We start from the raw sequence: 18,713 nt of genomic DNA, 5'->3' as shown, positions 1-18,713 counted from the left end.
ACATCCTAAACACATGAAAATCCCTAAAACCAGAACCGAAGATATACTCGGTACCTGGTAAATATCAGTTTTCTGCAGTCCTCCTTAATCGCTCTGTGGTAGAAAAAGCAATGGCTCCCCCAAGACCCCCACATCCTCATCTCCAGAACCTGTAAATGTTTAAGTTGCATGGAGAAGGAAAACTACAAGTTGCAGACAGAACTAAGGTTGTTAATCGGCTAATCTTAAAATGGGAAGATTCTCCTGGATTATCCAGGTAACTCCAGGCAATTACAAAGAGTCTCACAAATGGAGGAGAAAAGCAAGAGAGGCCTGCAGGAGAGGCCTACGGGAGAGGTAGCGTGGAAGTTGCTGGCTTCAGAGACGGAGGAAGGGGCCAGGCGCCCAGGGCTGTGCGCAGCCTCCTGCAGCCAGAAAAGTTAGGGAACAACTTCTCTCCCTGAATCTCCAGAAAGGGACTTAGCGTCCCAGACACCTGACTCTGGCCCAGTGAGAACCATTCCAGACTTCTGCCCTCTAGAACCCCAAGGTAATAAAGCCACTAAATTCACAGCTATGTGTTACAGCAGCCGTAGAACACGGATATACTCTCTCTTCCGGTTTTTCAGTTTTATTGTAAATAAGTCACAAACAACATCTGAATCTGAAAACTAAAAAAGGAAAGAAAATTAGTTTTGTTTTCTCTACACAGACGAACCTCATCTTAAACGTCCTAAGAAAATCACTTCTTTCTGAACTGTACCCATGAGAGATGGGAACAGTGCTTGATTGTTGGCCCTTGCCATAAAGAACTTAAGATACCAAACAATATAAACTGACTATCATTACTATTTCGGAACGATGGTGTTAAATAACACAATTAGGATATGAGCCACTGCATAGAAGTACCTGGTGTTAAAAGCAGCAGCCAACTCAAGAGAAGCCTTTATGACTCCAAACTAAGCAAGACACAGTGCATATTCCCCTTGGGCATACTGGCTTCCAGCACGCTGTATGTTAAATTTCAAGGCAAAGTTTATGGTTTGAAACCTATTCTGCATATTGTGATTTTTGTTCAAGCGGAAGAAATACTGCTTCTTTGACTTCTGTGATAACCGTGGAGGCCAATATTTGCTCCAAACAAGAAGCCCAAATCAAGGTACTTAGAAAAGTTTATTTTTCAAACGGACGGCAAAACTATTTTGGGAAAGGGTTACTCAAGTAGGAAGTGACAACTGTAAAATGAAATTAAGTGAACTATGAGACTGTGAACTGGCACCTGATGCTCCCTTAATTCCTAGTATGGTCTGCAGGCAAAGGAGCTGAAAAACAAAGTGTCAGTGACACACCCAAATCTCTGGAGGACACTAAGGACCCTCACCGTCTTCCCACACACTGAAACGTCACCACCAGTGAGAAAGAACTGTGGTCCAAAGGACTCGTCTGGGCCACCCCCCTGGGTCCAAGCACTAGGAAGTGACCCCTCCGGGGCAAGCAGACAAGAGACCAAAAGTATCCTCCGATGAGGGGACCTTACCAGGCTTTTCTCCTGGAACTTACTTTTGGCGCATTTTTACCACGTGGCTATTGCAAGAAGAAAGCCCAAACAGTTCTACCCTTTTTGGATGAGGTCACAGCCACCCGTTCGAGGGACCAAACAAGAACTAGGGTCCAACGTAAGGGGAGGGCAGCAGGAGGCAGACAAGGAGTCCGCTCCGCCCCTAAGCCCTAGAGGAGAGGCGGTGGGGCCGTCTGTTGCAGTCTCCGTGCCAAGAGTAAAAGTCTACGTTTGCCCAGGATGGTGTCTGCGCCCTCCGCATACATCCCCAGGGAACCCTCTGAGGCAGGGCTCAGGATTCACCTTCCGGATGGACTGCGAGGTAGAAACACTAACCAATACTTTTGCAAAGAAAGAAGCAATTACGACAGGCATTTGCTGGTGAGAATTGAAAGGCACAACGCATTTCACTGACGTTAAACTCTACTGGGAAAGTGTGAGCCAACTCAACAGTCGTCTGGAAGACTTGTGGTGGGCAAGATTTGCCGGGAGGAGCCAGTAGGCCTTGTGCGCAGACAAGCCCGCAAGAGCCTGGCTGTGCCACCACACTCCCTAAGCTCCCTGAACCAAACTGTGATCAGCTCAGAGTTGAAGAAGCTTACAGAGATCCTGTTTTGCTTAAGCATCGCGAGCGGTGACAAACTTTAAGATTCCTATTTGAAAAGAAATGCATCACACATGCGCACACAAAAAGCTTTTAAAACACACAGTTTCAAGTATAATTTACACTGATGGACTCACACCCTTTATGAAGTAAGAAAAGGAAACAACAAAGGGATTCTTCTCCTTTGCCCAAGACTCCAGTGCTGAAAGGGCCACAAGGGTCCCTTTGTCCTTTTCTCTTTTGATTCTGTGCTCTCCCCAGGGGATCTCCTCCACCAACGCTTCAAATACATGGTCATGCACTCTTAGTCAGATGTCTAGGAATACTACATACAATTCTCAACTCACAGAACTCAAACGTTTTAAACCTGTGTCGTTCAACATCCTAAATGATCTTTCTAAAACACGTAGCTGACCGTGTCCTTCTCCAGCATTATATCCGTCCAATCATGCTCCAAATTTAAAATACATTCTTACTCCTCACCTGTCTACTGGCCCTGCACATTCTAGTCCCTGCCTATCCTGCTCCCCCGCTTGTCAATACATTCCTGCTTTTACTTTATACTCCAGACCAAGAGAAGCTGCTTTCACATGTATTATTCATCCAACCAACACTGAGCGCCTACTGTGTGTTAGGCACTATTCTGACTATTCTCAGCACTAGAGATCCAGCAGCCTGGAGTCTCCGTTCTGCAGTCTTGAGGTGTGTCACTAAATCCTCATGGGGCGCCTGGGTGGCTCAGTTGGTTAAACGTCCGACCTCGGCTCAGGGCATGATCTCGCAGTCTGTGAGTTCGAGCCCCGCGTCCGGCTCTGTGCTGACAGCACAGAGCCCAGAGCCTGCTTCAGATTCTGTGTCTTCCTTGCTCTCTACCCCTCCCCTGCTCGCGCTCTCTTTGTCTCTCTCTCAAAAATAAAAAAAAAATTTCAAAAACAAAACAAAACACAACTGAATCCTCACAAGAAGCCTAGCCTGGCAGGTGGGCAGTATGGTGCCTGCTCTGACAAACTAAGGAACTGAGTTTGGAGAGGTAAAGGTCTGCGCCCAAGTTCAGTAATTCTCAAATGACAGAGTCTGAGTCTCAGACCCAAGGCCGGTGCCCACACTGCCAGGGCGCACACGCCTGCCACGATGGCCCGAGAAGTAGCAGGTCTCTCAAAATCAGTCGCTGGGAACTCAAATAAGATGAGAACACTCTTTCTCCATGTGCCTTCCACAAAGCACCCCGAGGTCATGAATCCATTGCCCTAACGCAGAGAAGAATCTGAGACCAACCGACTCTTCACTCTGCAAACACTAGCGAGAAGCTATGATCTCCCAGGCACCGCGCTGGGCACCAGAGCAGGAAGCGAACATAGCGAGTCACGTCTCCTGCCTGAAGGAAGCTGGACTCTCGTGGGAGAAAGAACTCCCAAGGGGTCGTTGGCCTCTGGAGCGTGATACACGCAAGCAGGGCTGCAAAGAGGGGGGAGGGGCGTGGAGCGGGCGCGGGGACGCGCTGGGGGGGCGGGGCGGGGGGGGGGGCACGGGCCCAGTGGCGCTCCCGCCGGCAGCGAGGCCACGTCTGCGCAGACGCCACGGTGGCGGGCGACGAGACGGACTCCCGTCGCAGGCCCGTCACCCTCTGCCGCCCGGGACGTGTCTCCCGCCGCACCAGGAGTCACAGCCGGTCCGTCGCCCTCCCCGGTGGGCTCCCCACCCCTAGGTGGTGCCACAGGCCCCCGCGCTGGTCTTTGCCGCGGCAGCGCTCGCCGCCGGCCGTCCCCCTGTGTTCCCCGCGTGGCCGCGTCCGCCCCGGGCAAGAAGCGAACACCCTTCCGGCCCCGCGGGAAAGGCCGTGGAGACACGCACGGCCCGCCGGTCCCCTCCCGGGGCCCCCGCGAGCCGGAAAGGGGCCTCCCCCAGGGGTAAACCCGGAGGTCTCATCAGCAGAAGGTGCTGCTCGCGGGCCGTCTCGCCCGGCCCGGACGCTCTGTGCCGCTCGGACCCCTTTCCTGGAAGAAACACGGTGCTCTGACGGAGAGTTCACACGCAGCCTGCTACGTGGACGCTTCCACAAGTACACGGCCTGAGCTGGGCTCCACGAACGACGGACACGTGCACGCCGGCCGGAAGAACTCTGGAGGAGGTGACCGACTCCGCGTGACCACAAGATGCCGGGCACGTCACACAACTCCCTCGGGATCATTCTATTGGTGGATAAACTGAGGCTCACCGAGCTTCCTACCACCAAAAGGAACACACCTCTTCGCCATTTATGAGCAAGACCCTGGCAGGGTCGAGAAGGAAACAAAACAAGGTATAATAATACAGAATACAGTCAATTCACCATTAAGACACATGACTTTTAGTTTTTCAGTCGCCATGTTCTTCCAAGTCATTGTGGACCTAGGGCAGGGGGTTTGGTGTCCTATCTGTTCTGAACTGATGGTAAACTACACGATGGGCAGTGTCGAAAGTGCAGACAGTCCTTGCTTCACGTGTCTCTGAGTATGTGAGAGACACACAGACACGGAGCTGTAACTTCCTCACGAAGGTTCTTAAAAACAACAAAACAGGGGCTCTTGGGTGGCTTAGTCCTTGAAGTGTTGGACTCTTGATTGATTTCAGCTCAGATCATGATCCCAGGGCTGTGAGTTCGAGTCCCATGTCAGGCTCTGCGCTTCTGCACTGGCAGCATGAAGCCTGCTTGGGATTCATTCTCTCTCTCTCTCTCTCTCTCTCTCTCTCTCTCTCTCAAAATAAACAAACATTCAAAACAAAAAAACAACAAAACAAAAAGCAGTAAAACTCATTAACCAAATCAAAATCTTGTGAGGCACCTCAGGACCTGGCAGAGAAAAGCCAAGTGCGGGCAGGAGACTTGCTCAGTACCCCCTTCACCACCGGACCAGGACTTTCCACAGAACCATGAGCTGTTCTGGGACACAGAACTTTAACACCACCTTTTTGATTTCTAGAGAAAGGACTGAACACCACTTCGTGCTTTTCTGATCAACAGTCAGACAGCCAGCCAACACAACAACCACTCACAAACACAACAACCACTCACCAACACGCTGACTACTGACTTTTGAATTTGGAAAAATAAAAAAAAAAAAAATGTAAGCAATAACTAAAAGTCAGATTTCTTTTAGAGTCATCAGGGACACTTTAAATTGACTTGATTTACATCTTTATGCTTACACCGCTGCTGTTTGCAATACCCTGGTGCCTGGGTTTTCTCCGTGTCCCACATTACCTGGATCATCGTCACTGTGCATCGACAACAGGTGGTCCTTCCTAATGACATACTTTTCTCCGAGACTGGGTTCACTCCCTGATAAAATCCATTCATCACTGCTATAACCAAATCCTTTTTTGAATAAATCAGAGAAATAATTACATAAAGAAAATTGTGAAGAAATAAACCTATTCTCAGACAATAAAAGGAGTATTTTTTGAGATTTTTCACCCAATTGATCGGTGCTGAAGTTCTGCCTTTCAGCTAAAGACTACACAGAACAGAGTTATGCTAGACCAGAGCAGGGGCCCTATGTAATGCCTGCACGTTACAGCTATGCCTTGAGATAGGACTTTATTAAGAAAAAGGTAGCCATGAGGGCACCTCGGTGGGTCAGTCGGTTAAGTGTCCGACTCTGGTTCAGGTCGTGATCTCGCGGTTCGTAAGTTCGAGCCCATGTCGGGCTCTGTCTGACAGCTCGGAGCCTAGAGTCTGCTTCTGATTCTGTGTCTCCCTGTCTCTGCCCCTGTCTCTCTCTCTCTCTCTCTCTCTCACTCTCACTCTCAAAAATAAGCATTAAAAAAAAGTTTAAAAAAAGAAAAAAGGTAGCCATGTTATCATGACAACATAAACACCCTCAGGAGTTTTATGAAATTATTTTTTCTTATTATTACTTTGCATATTGTGCACATCGGGTGTTTAAAAGACTCAGATCTTGCAAATGAGGACCTCAACAAATCAGTAAGCCGTAAGAAATCTGTATCTAAAAGATCCACGTAAGAGGAATGAGTGGTCTAACAATTATCATTAATTCACTCATCCAAAGAGTTTTGACAGCGCCCTTATGGTGGGCGGTATCGCAAAAGAGAGATACGGCCTGGTCCCTGCTCTCCAGTAGCTGGGAACGAGGAAGGACAGGCAGACTAACGCCCACGGCCGAAGCCAGCACACTACGCGTATCACAAAATAGCGTTGCGAGGACACAATCGTAATCATTCGTGCCCATGCTGTCTCTGGCTGCTTTTCTGCTGCAACAGCAAGTTGAGTGGAATGCACAGCCCACGGAACATTCGCTTCTGTCCACTTGCGGTCAGTCTACAGGCCTACTCCGAGTCTCACGCGAAGACAATGGCGATGCACCTGCAGACACATCATCAACCACTCTGTCCAGTGAAAGGGCCCAGCAGCAATGATACACCAGTAGTCCAGTCCAGATTTTGATGTTTAAAGACCATTCCACACCATAAGAAACTAGGCACCTTGGAAGAAATGGCTAATTTTAGAGCTGCGGCACGGCAAGTACAAGATGTGCCTGGAACAAAATGCTGTTAAGGGATTTAAAAAAATATTCAAAAGACATATGGGATGCTCCTTTCAATGAGACCCAGGAGCCAGGGTAAAGGGCTTCCCAATGGCCAAATCTGGGACAATTTAATTGCCAACTTATATAACGATTAGCAAAGGATTATAACCAGTTGAATCAAAGAAGAATCCCTGAAATTATACAGACAGATGACGGAGGGAGAGGAGGAAGAAGGAAAGAAAAAAATGAACATGTTCCCTCAGGTAGAATGTCAACCAATCAATGTAGATGGAATGACTGAATTAGAAAATCGCCACTTTAGGGGCACCTGGGTGGCTCAGTCAGCTAAGCCTCCGACTCTTAATGTCGGCTCAGGTCATGACTTCACAGTTCACAGGTTCAAGCCCCGCATCGGGTTCTGGGCTGAAAGCATGGAGCCTGCTTGGGATTCTCTCCCCCTCTGTGCCCATCCAATGTTTGTGCGTGCGTGCGCGCTGTCTCTCTCTCAAAATAAATAAAATTTAAAAAAAAAGAAAATCTCCATCTTACAACTAGCATAGTAATAATTCAGGTTAACAAACGTTAATGGATGCTAAAATCTGTGAGGAAGAGTTTACAGTGAGGAACGGAGTATTTACAAGTGTCTCCTCACAAAAATACTAATTTCCTTACAAAAGGAAAATAATATCTTTGCAGTGGAGACAGCTGGCAGGACCTTAACCAAGTAATCAAACCCATATCGTCGGTCACAGGACAACGTGACCCCGACACCGTGTGCCTCCCAATAGGAGGTGCGGAGCAGGACACACCATCGCCTCAGGGGGATCCCTGCGGAAGCGGAAGCACGTGAACCGGATATTAAGGAAATGGACAACCCAGACGGACAACCCACAGAAACCTGGTCTCTGTGGTAATCAAACACGCACGGCATAAAAGGTAAAGGAAGACGCAGGTGCTCTTCCAAAGTGAGAGACTAAAAGACACTAAACAGCTGAATGCACTCTCGGGTCTTGAACTGGATCCTCTCCAAGACCAAATGGGAAGCACGGCAAGAGTGGCGCATGGACTGCAGACGAGACAGTCGTATGAAACAATGATCGACTTCCTAAATGTGATCACTCTCCTCCAGAACTGCAGTTACGTAAGAGAAAATCCACGCTAAGGTGGATTTTTAGGGGCAAGGGGAGATAACATGGGCACCTTACTCCCCAACGAGCCAGGAACATACGTAAATACACGGGGACGATGGGAAGGCAGATGTGGGAAAGCGTTAACAACTGGGGAATCCAGACAAACGGGCATACGGGACGCCTTAGCACTATATTTTCAACTCTTTTATTTTAAAACTGTTTCCAAATAAAAGTTTTCAATGCCTAGAATAAGAAATAAAGGTCTTAACAACGGGAGGGGGAGAGAAGAGAGATAAGCAAATAACCACAAAGCGCCAATAGGAATACTAGGTGCGACGGAAACATAGGGGAGCCTGGAGCTAAGAATTACGTGCGGGGATCGGAAAGGGTCTGTGTCGCTGACCGAGTCCCTTTCCCACCTGTGATGGGTTCGGTGTCCAGCCAAGCCCTCTTCGAAGAGGACTCGCCCTGGCCCCATGATGAGCTGAAGTCATTCTGAGCCCCGAAAACCTCTCTTCATTCTCCTACCGAACACACTCTTGGAACCGTTCCCTCTACGTGTTTATCTCCCTCCCCGGACTGCAAACTGCTTGACAAATGACGAAGACTGAAGACGGTGATGGTGGTGGTGGCGGTGGTGGTGGTGATGATGATGATGAAGGCGGGAGCAGCTGTTTACCCCATGCTTAGTACCTACCAGGCATGACACTATACATCTCATCACACAAAGACTCCAAGCAGACTTCCTTTTTTTCAACAACCATTTTATAGTCATGGAAACTGAGGCTGAGCAGGGTTCATGAATCCAAGGTCACAACACAAAGAAGCGGCTCAAACCTGTGTGACTGAGAACTGTCCTCAGCCTCTCCTTGTTACCAAACAGTCTGAACCTCGTCCCAGCATTTTCAGTCAGCAGTAGGCACGCGCTGGTTAGGCAAACGGGAGGTGAAAGGGACCTCTCTCAGTACTCGGCTCTGTTTACAGTATGCCGAGCACATCCAAACTCAAGGCCAGGAGCAGAGGAGGCACGAGGTGGGAGGAGAAAGCCGGCCCTATAAAAACGGCCAGCAGATACTCTACTGCACTGGTAGATAACCGAGAACTGATGTAGGAAAGTCAGATATAAAAGATACGACATGAGGATGAGAAACATAAATGTGTAGTGATCTCATATTAGATGTGACAAATATGTCCTGTATGTCAAAAACTTAGAATGAAAGTAAATACCTATAAAATCATTGTCTTTCCACCTTAGTGACCTATGAGGCAGGCATTACTGCCAGTGTAGACACGGAAGTAACTGGCCCAGAACACACAGTTCAATTTAACAGGTCAGGTACTTAACAAATATTAGTTGAATAAACGAACAAAATGAAAGAAACCTCAGGATACGTTTCTGAAGTCCTGTGGCCTCTTTCCAGTATTTCGCTCTGCTAAAATTACTAAATTTGTAATCGTGTCTTTGTCCAAAATTCCTCCCAGGTTTTGTACCTGGACCTGGTCAGCCCCTTACCCAGGAGGAAGCAGACGTTTCCACACCAGCTGACAAAGCTTTGGTTACTACGGCTTGCTTCCTCACACAAATGGAAGATTTTGACTCATCGGCTCCAATGCAAATAACAGGACTATAATTTCCCCCACAGAACAAACAAATTTATGGCCAACAGCCATAAATCAGACTATCCTAACACTTACCTTGAATAAAGTTTTCAATTCAACGCTTTGGAGATAATTTTTCTGTAGGGCATAGTGAGCCCTCTCCCGTGACCTTGCACGAGCTCTGAATCCCTGTAACCTGTGTCTGTTCACCTGCACAGCGAGCACAGAGCAACCTGCCAGAGGTCGCCAGGATTAACCAGGTAACGTGTGAAAAAGGACCCGGCAGCAGCCCCTGGCACACCCGAAGCACTCGGGAGGTGCCCACGGAACGGCAGTCATGGTTCTCGGCGAATACTGAGGACAGCCACAGAGTGCGCCTCTTAAAATCAGAACTGTGAAAGGCTGATGCCGATACAGGGGTATCGAAAGCAACGCCGGCCTGCGGACCATCAAGCCCAGTTCCGAGTAGCTACAGGCGGGACCAGGGATAACCAGCTGTGCGCAGCGCCATCTAGTGGAGCCGGAGCAGAGCACAAGTGCCGACCGAGGGACAGGGACGCCCGTGCAAACTGCCCCTGCTCCCCTCCGTTGGGATGTCCAGGAGAGCTGGAAACAACAGCGACCCCCGCCCCTGTAACACGTGCATCAGAAAGGGCGCTCTCACTTCCGCATGCTCTTTATCATACCACGAAGAACATCGGTGATGCGCCACGATCACTACTTCTAAAGTCCTTAAAATAGCCACCGGGGCTGATGGGCAAAAAAAAATATGGAAATGTCCAGCTGCCCAATCCAGGGTAAAAGATCTTGTGCTGGTGGAGAGGAGCTGCTGAGGGTCCAGCTACGTTTTAATGTGGGCAGTCACAAAGCCGTTTAGGGAGGCTTCATTTGCTCATTGACGCTTCTGGTGCCACAGAACCTTGAACAGCACCATAAAAATCAGAGTGCTAACTTTGCACAGGGTTATCACTAAATAAGCTTCCTAAGAATGAGTCTATTTTTTCTAGATTTTAAAACTACACTCATTCTAATAACGAAAAAATCACCCTGAGAATTGAAACTAGACGGTTATTACACGTTTTACATCTGAAAAGTGACCCAGCATGCACACGTGGTCTCAGGCTATTGCATAAAACTAGCAGGCAACATTTATTAAGCACCTGCTATGTGTTAGACACTGTACTTATCTCATGTCTAGAACAGCCCTACAAAGGAGGTATAGGTGCTCCCATTTTACAGACAGGAAACTGAGGCTCCTTCTATAGCAGCTCCTCCCTTGTTAAGTAACACCCTTTCCCCTATAAATGCCATCCACCACACCTGCCATGCCGCCACGGGTCACAAAGTTTCTGCCCCGTTTTGTCAGGCCACTGTGTGTCCCTCTGGACAGCATGTACTCTGCCGTCCTCACAGACCACTGGCCCAATACCGAGCACTTAATTTTCAGAGCTGCATGACAGAGAATTTCCATGGAAGTCAAAGATGAAAATGCACCTCTACCTGGTGCTCCCAGGTAAAGTGTCTAGTGTCCTGGAGGTAGGCAGGTAAGGATTTAAATCTCGGTTTGCCACTTAGCTGTCTGACCTTAGGCAAATTATTTGTCCTGCAATGCCCTCACTTCTCTCACCTGTAAAATAAAGTAAACCGATTTACTCTTTTAACACTGTTAGAAAAATTAAATGAAATAATGGACATAAAGCTTCTAACCCAGAAAAAAACCTCTTGATAAATGGTAACTATTACTATTAGCAATCGCAAGGCGAGGTTATTCAAACATCCTCCCCACCCCCATCCCGTCTCCATTCCAGAGCCAAAACCATTGTCGGTGGAATATGTTCTTTTACGTTCTTGGCACTCTTTTTCCCTCGCTTTTTGAGCCTGTTTTTAGAAAATGGAGAATTTCTACACATACCACAAACTGACTAAAAATTTCTGCTATCATACTTTCAACCAATTGTTCCTATGATACAGAATTAAAATACAAAGAGCTCCGTGCCTCTGAGAGGTTCCTTAAAGACCCACAGAGCTTTCTCAAGAATCTGATTTAGTGGGCACCTGGCTGGCCCCGTTGGTTAAGCATCTGACTCTTGATTTCGGTTCAGGTCATGATCTCATGGTTCGTGAGTTCGAGCCCCACATCGGGCTCTGCACTGACAGTGCGAGCCTGCTTGGGATTCTCTCGCTCTCAAAATAAATAAATAAACTTAAAAAAATAACAACGAAATTTGACTTAGTCACTTTCTACAGTGAAAGTTTTCCTATTTTCTCTTTGACCACTGGGACACACAACTAAAAATCCTTGCCTTCAATGCCCACTAAAGGCTGAAAAGTGCTGCTGGAGAACACAGGAAGAAAGTGAACAGCCTTTGCGGTAAAGCATACTTTAGGGGACCATTTCTTAAAATCTACCATCGCCAAAGGAAATCCCTAACTGGCTTCTACTACAATAAAACTTTTATTTAAAAACAATGTCGACTTCTGTCCTTTTATCTCTTTTCGTAAAGTAGCCTATCAAAACCCCACAGACTAGATTTAAAATTGCAGCCCGACTATTTAAAATTGTGCACCTTCACTGGGCAAGCTACTTCACATTTCTGAGACTCAGACGCGCCATTTGAAAAAAACAAAAGAGGCAGGCAGGGCATAAAACCACCTACCTTGCGAGATCTTTGTGGGGACTGGAGATAATGCACAGGAAGCACCTGGCACGGAGGCCCTCAGTTTGGCAGCTTGCATCATAATCATCATCCCCAATGCTAAGGAACACTTCTATTTTTTGGTAAAAAATGTAAACCACTTTATCCTCATTCGGTGGGAAGATGACGACCAGCTAAAGGGTCCTGTGATGCCAGAGCGGCTGCCGACGCCCGATCCATCCGAAGTCCCAGCCGCTCTCTGCACGTGGGTGTCTGCCTGCCCGCTGCTAGTGTGGACCACCTCCTTCAGGTAAGAGGGCGGGAGTCTGCCATGGTCCCGGGGCTTCAAGTTTCCGCTTTTTAACCCGTCAGAAGAAATTTCACGCAGGAATTTAGGCAAGGAGAGCTAACTGTATTGGAGCACACTGGCTTAATCAATTGCTTAAGAAGAAGAAAAGTAAATAAACATCTGATTCAAAGCGGATCTGCTAACATCTCATTATCTCCCAGAGAAGGACCCCCTCGGGTTCTACCCCACCCACGAAAGGGCACTGGGGCCTTGTGCTGGCTCCCGGCTGCATCTCACTTAGCGCCTCTTTGGTTTGTGTCCCTGGGGCCGGTCCAGACTTCATCCCTGCCCCTTTCAGCTGTCCTTTAAGGGACCCACTGCTCAACACTTTCTGAGTCTCCCACCTCCAGGAATATTAAAACACAACGCTGAAACAACGCGGGGTGGGAGGCTGCAGGAGCCAGGTGCCGAGAGTTACGGGAGGTGCTCAGGACGGAGAGACGGAAGGGTGTCCCACGAAGACGGAGGTCGCAATGATGTGCTGTGCCGACGAGGACACCATCAGAGATGTAAGCACCGGCTGCTCTGGGACAAAATGGGCAATCTCGATCCATGGGGCGGACGGGGGGGGGGGGGGGAAGAAGGGATGTGGTCACAGGAGATACCCTAGAGCAGAAATTCCCAGGGTGAGGTACAAGAACAGATGCTATAGAATCTTTCAGTTCCGGCACCGTTACTACCGGCCGTCCCAGCCTGCCCCTGTACCTCTGCGGGCCAGTGAGGTCCCGGAAAGAACGACACTGCTTGCACCTTCGCGCGGGCATTTTGCAAGCATGTCACCCGGAGTAAGTCATTTCAGTCGCTGGGAGTCTCAGTTTCTACAACTGAAACGTTGGGCTGCTAACGTCTACACTTCTGGGTTGTTACCAGTATTCAGATGGCAGACAAGACGGGGCACAGAGAAGAGCCTCGAAAATGTCCCTAGGCTGACTGAGTTAAACCACCTAGTCACTCAGTACTTCTGAAGGAGAGTTGAAGACATTCCCCAGTTAAAAAGGAGGGCATCTGTGCACTTGAAACTCACTCTCAAATTAAGACATATGAGAGCGCTCGTTTCTCAGCAGCAGAGTCTGTTTTCTCCCCTCGCTACCTCCAGGACCCGGCACAAGGACCTGGCAGGTTCTCAGGAAACATGTCACTAATGACCAGATACCAAAACACTGTAACTAACTCACAATTGCTGGATCGCTCCGAATCATAACACACTACAGGAAATTCAGAAATGGTTTGCCTAAAAAAACAAACGAGAACTCTGAAAAGCCTCTAAGAAAAACAATTAAAAACTAAAAAACCACACCCTCCTTTGGATGAAACAGAAACTCACACACCACTTCTAAATATAAGTCTGCAATCTCCATTCTCATTTGTCTCTCTTACTCTACACGTCTGACAACATTCAAGCGAACTGCAAACAGTTTCTAAAAGGGGGGGGGGGGGCACCACAAATGACACCTCAAGTCATCAGGGTTTTGTTGAACAAAGAGAAGCATGTGGGGCTAAGTAACGATCCTCCCTTCATGTGTTTTTACCCCTCACGTACATCCTGAGTGATGCTAAGAGCACTAATATCAGAGAAATGGATGCAATATGAAAAATTACCATCTTGAAATATCAACAGAGAACTTTATCAATCCGGACACAAACAGACCACCTTCATCTTGACTCCTTTGCTCCGCTTCCTCTTGTAACCAACCACTAAATATAACTTGGCAGCGAACCAGCCACCAATCCATATATTATATCAGATAATTAAAAATACAGGGTTATGTAATCTTATTTAATGGTTACTTGGCTTGGATTGAAAGCCATCCAAAGCAGTACCAGAGAGCTGGATGAAATTATAATGCATAAGACATTTCTAAAGATGTTGTTTAGTAAGAGTCAGCACATCCCCTACTAGCAAATATAATACAAAACATGGAACGCTACTTTCATCTCCAATTAACCTCCCTGGCAAGAAACAGACAATGTCAATTCCTTCCAGGGGCTCGGGAAGTGGGGAGAGACATACCAAAGCCTATCTTCTTTGATTTGATTTTAACATCAAGTAAACATCACCCATTACATTTGGTAGAGAAATAACAGTGCTCAGTATTTACAGGGTAGGGGGAAGGAGAGCCAGTTAGCGTAAGAAAATAAAAGTCAGCAACTAATGCTCACCGTGACACGCAAGCCTGGAAAAGGTATAAAAGCTGACTTCCATTAGCACAGGAGCGTAGATCTCGAGGCCATCCCAGCTCAAGTTCTTACTTACAGATTATTAGAAAAAAACAGTTCAGCGAGGAGGCTGATCAATGTTTACAACTACTGAATTTTTTAAAAATGGCAACATCTCATTTATAAACAGTTTCATTATCATAATGTGTTGATTACTAAAGTAATAAACTGGTCACAGGAGGGCTTTAATTCAAAGTGCCTCTTGGCCGGAGCATTAAAATCCTGTAGGATAGATAAACCTACTATACATGTTTGTTTCTTCAAACAGACCACTAGATAAGTATCGAAAGAAACTTTTTTTATAAAAATCAAGGTAAGTCCACCAGAAAAGAGCATATTAATTACATTGATCGCTACACGGTTTTAAATTAGCGTGTGTTGTATTCTATCTTTGCAAGAAGGCACAAATAGCAAGAACAATGGCCTTAAGAGACAGGAGACCTGAGTTCAAATTACATCTCAGCTGCCCACAAACTTGCATAGTTGGGTTCCGCAGCCGCCTCCCCAGAAAAACGGAGATGTCAACGTCAGCCTCACAAGAGTCCAAGTGTGAGAAAGGAACTGAACGGCATCAGCATGTACCTTAAAGAGCCTTGGAAACTTCAACACGCTATGCAAGCATAAGGTATCGGGTTCAGTGCTGACCGTCGTCACGGTACAAGTTGGTGCCGGAAGCCTAATTCCCCAGCATCGAGATACAGAATAAACTCTGAAAAGAAATAGTTTCTTTCAGAGGCAAACAGTCAATAAAATCGCTAAATATGAATAAAAATGCTTTTCTATAGCCAATAACAAGATGGTTATCAGATTCAAAATCAAAGTTTTCTAATAACCATTCAAATTCAGATGTAAAACACTATTTTAGAGATGCACTTGTAATTCTGAAGTTACATAATTGAGCATAATTAATACTTTAAATGATAAGGCTTTGCATTCTGGATATCAGCTTATGATTTAAGAGGAAAACATTTTCGTCTCAAGTAATCTAAATTAACAGTAATAAGAGCATCTTGAGTATCACCTTTTCCTTCCTTCACGTAACTGTTCGCTGTGAGAAATGCACTCCTTACACAAATTACTTTTTGTATGGAAAAGTAAGGTGATCGGGTTTAACATCTACAAAAATACTAAACGGGAACACTGTCCAGTATCTATTTCAAGTAACCAGAAGCCACTGACACTAGTAAAAACACAAAACACCGAAAGAATTTTGAATGTACGGTTTTAGCAACACAGTACTATGGCAACATGGCACGGAGGTAAAAAAAAAAAAAAAAAATTCTGACTTTCAAAATAAGATAACTCATTACACTTGTACTTCAGCTGTTTCCTTAATTGAGCACCACCTAACTTTGATTCGGCTTCTTTCTTAAGAAAAATGCACTTGACTCCACAATGCAGACTATTTCTAATGCCACTGATCTCACACAACGTACAGAGAAATTTCTTTCACAGAAATGACAGCCCAGCAGGCAACAAAAGATATATGTAAATCATAAAGCAAGGAGTGCAAACCTAACTGCAGAACTGTTCAGAAGAGCCTCGGAGTAAGCTTAAAATTCCTTTTCCCTAATTTAAGAATGTAAGCCCATTACTTTTTCACAAGCCCGTTTTACTAAAGAAATAAAAAATAAGCCTGCAATTAAAATAAAATGGGAGAGCTCCGTAAACCGATTTCTGTTCCACAATTCAGACAGCATGCGTGCTTACATTCTTGGAGACACGGAGTCTCCCCACTAACAACACACCCTACTCTGTCTGCAGAACCGGCTGAAACAGGCAAATGCTGGAGGCTGCTGTTCAAAAATATAGATATCGATATACAAATAGAATATGTCTGCCTCTCCTTTCACTTCCAACAATAAAAGAGCCAGGGCCAGCATTAAGATCAGCAGACCCGATTTAACTCGGAAACCACAAACTGTCACTGCACAGAGTGATTCCTGCAAAAGGGAACAGATCTGACCAGGTAATGTTTCTGCCATCACCCAGAGAAGCAGCACACCAGTAGCCCCCAAGCCCATCTTCATCTGAAACATGGGTAACAGATACAGAAGGACCCGAGGACTGCTCCCGGGAAGGAAGGCTCCATTTACCGTCCATCCCAGATCACTCAGGAAGCTCAAGGAAGAACAAGCCAGGAAATCCTGTCCTGGGTAGGCGCGCCTCCATATGCCCCTGGATCCCGGTGCCCTCTGCTTCCCAGGGCTGTTCACACCCTCGACTGGCGGAAGCAGCGCTAAAACGGCATAGGCAGCAAAGACTCCTCGTCCGGTCTTCTAAACTCCTAACCAGCCTCCAGTGAGGGTGACCCACCCAGAGCGTCCCAAAGAGAAGACTGGCGAGCCAAGAAGGGGGCTCTTGCGTGGGCCCCTACCAACCCCTCCCCACCAAGGGCCAGCCTGCAAGCCTGGGCAGGAGCTGCCCACCTCCAGGGAGAGCAGACCACCCTGCCAGGGTGCCGATAACCTGGGCACTGGAGAAAAAACGAGACAGACAGGAGAGGAACTGGGCTCTGCCACTAAGACCGCTGGGTCCTTCTCCTCGGAAACGCTTGGGGTCTGACCCCCAACCTCCCCCAAGGTCCTCAAACTTCACTAACAATACAGGCACCTGTTCCCTTCACCTTTTGTGCATTTCATCCCCTCCAATCCTTCCATTTTGCTCCAGCTCTTTCTCCAGCTCCCCGGACAGATCAAACACACGAGGATGCCCGAGTCCCTCACAAACTCCCCTCCGATGAGATAATTCAACCCCCGCCCCACCAAAGCCCCCAGATGTTCGCCGTCCCCCACCCACAAGTTTACCTCGGGTATCCTCGAGTCCCCAAAGATCTTCCAGTCTCGTCCGAACGCCCCAGCCTTCTGCCCCCCCGCCCCGGCCGCGTCTCCCAAAGGCACACACATCTCGCTTTCCCCCGGGTGTCCCGTATTCCCCCAGGTCCCCACCCAAACGCCCCCCCGGATTGCTACCTGGGCCCCCTCCCGCCTCCCCAGCTCTGCTTCCAGCCAGCCCCACAGGTCCGCCTCCCCAGCGCCCCCGCATTTCCACCCGATCCCGAGCCTCCCCCGTCCCCGAGCCGCCCCGGCCGCCACTCCTCCGGCCCCAACGGCCGCGGGCTACAGTCAACGGCCGGCCGACCGGCCGGCGTGCGCCCTCACCTTGGTTCACCAGCCGCAGAGCGTGCGTGAAGGAGGGGTCCAGGGAGTCCTTCTCCGCCATCAGCTCCGGCAGGTACTTCTCCTCCATGCTCGCCGGCCGCCGGGCCCGGGACGCCGACGCGCGGCGGGCGAGCAGCGGCGGCCCCGCGCCCCCCGACCCCGCCCGCGCCCCAGCGGCGCGCAACCCGGGCCAGAAGCCGCGGCCGGGGCGCGGCGGAGCCAAGCCCGGAGGTCGGCCAGGCGGCGGCACGGGGCGGGGGGTGGCCGCCGAGTGCCCCGCGCTGGCGGCCGCTGCCTCCCGGACGCGGCCCCCGCGGCCCCGCAGCGGGCCGAGCAGGAGCGGGCGCGGGCCGGCGCGGTCAGGCGGGCCCTCGGGCCGGGCCGGCGGCGCGCTCGGCGAGCCTGAGGCAGTCCCGGGCGAGCCCCGCCAGCCGGCGCCCGCGCCCCAGCTCAGCCGCGACCCGCACGCCGCGCGCCGCCCCGCGCTCTCCGAGCGGCCGCGCCGAGCGCCCGGCCCGCCGCCCCGCCCGCCGCGCCTGCGCCTGCGCGCCGCGCCCGCGCCCCCCGCCCCGCCCCGCCCCGCCCGCCGCCTCCGGGGGGGGCCCGCCCCCTGCTGCGCGGCAGTCCGAGGGGAAGGGCGTCCCGGCGCCTCCCGCCCGCCGCGCGCTCTCCTCCGGCCCCGGGGGGCGCGGGGGAGCCCGGCTGTGCGGTGCCGGCGCGGCCCGACGCGGACGCCGGGAAACTGAGGCCCGGAGAGGTCGCGCGGCTCGCCCAAGGTCACCCGGCGAGCGCTCCCCGGAGGAGGGTCAGGGGCCCGGCCGGGAGAGAGGACAGGGAGGCGAGCCCGGGCTCGCCCCAGCGGGCCCTGGGGAGAGGCATCGGGGCGAGCCGCGCTGCTCTTTGTGGCTCCCAGGACTTCCCTAACTTCTCTCGCGTTGCTGTCCCCTCCTGTTT

General features: G+C 49.5%; 1 protein-coding gene across 4 annotated transcripts in view; it reads right to left on the bottom strand.

The window, feature by feature from the left end:
* Window positions 1-17,871, bottom strand: part of KHDRBS3 (KH RNA binding domain containing, signal transduction associated 3) — a 190,436-nt gene extending 172,565 nt beyond the window's left edge. Inside the window, exon 1 of one of the 4 annotated variants that reach the window (XR_006961151.1) lies at window positions 17,760-17,871. Coding sequence is in view for 3 of the 4 variants with exons in the window: in XM_047074222.1 (XP_046930178.1) it covers window positions 17,760-17,847 (88 nt within the window). In the remaining variant the exon portion in view is untranslated. Of the gene's footprint in view, window positions 1-14,541; window positions 14,600-16,694; window positions 16,717-17,759 lie in introns of those variants that run through there. The other 3 variants (XM_047074222.1, XM_047074225.1, XM_047074224.1) reach the window with 3 other exon arrangements.
* Window positions 17,872-18,713: the final 842 nt, after the last annotated feature.

This window comes from Lynx rufus, unplaced genomic scaffold (genome assembly GCF_022079265.1).
Source record: "Lynx rufus isolate CCGP_SWC_20201006 ecotype Redwood Valley unplaced genomic scaffold, mLynRuf1.p SCAF_12, whole genome shotgun sequence".
Classification (NCBI taxonomy): Eukaryota; Metazoa; Chordata; class Mammalia; order Carnivora; family Felidae; genus Lynx; species Lynx rufus.
Note: the sequence above shows the minus strand (reverse complement) of the source record. Positions and strands in the feature narration are given on the sequence as shown.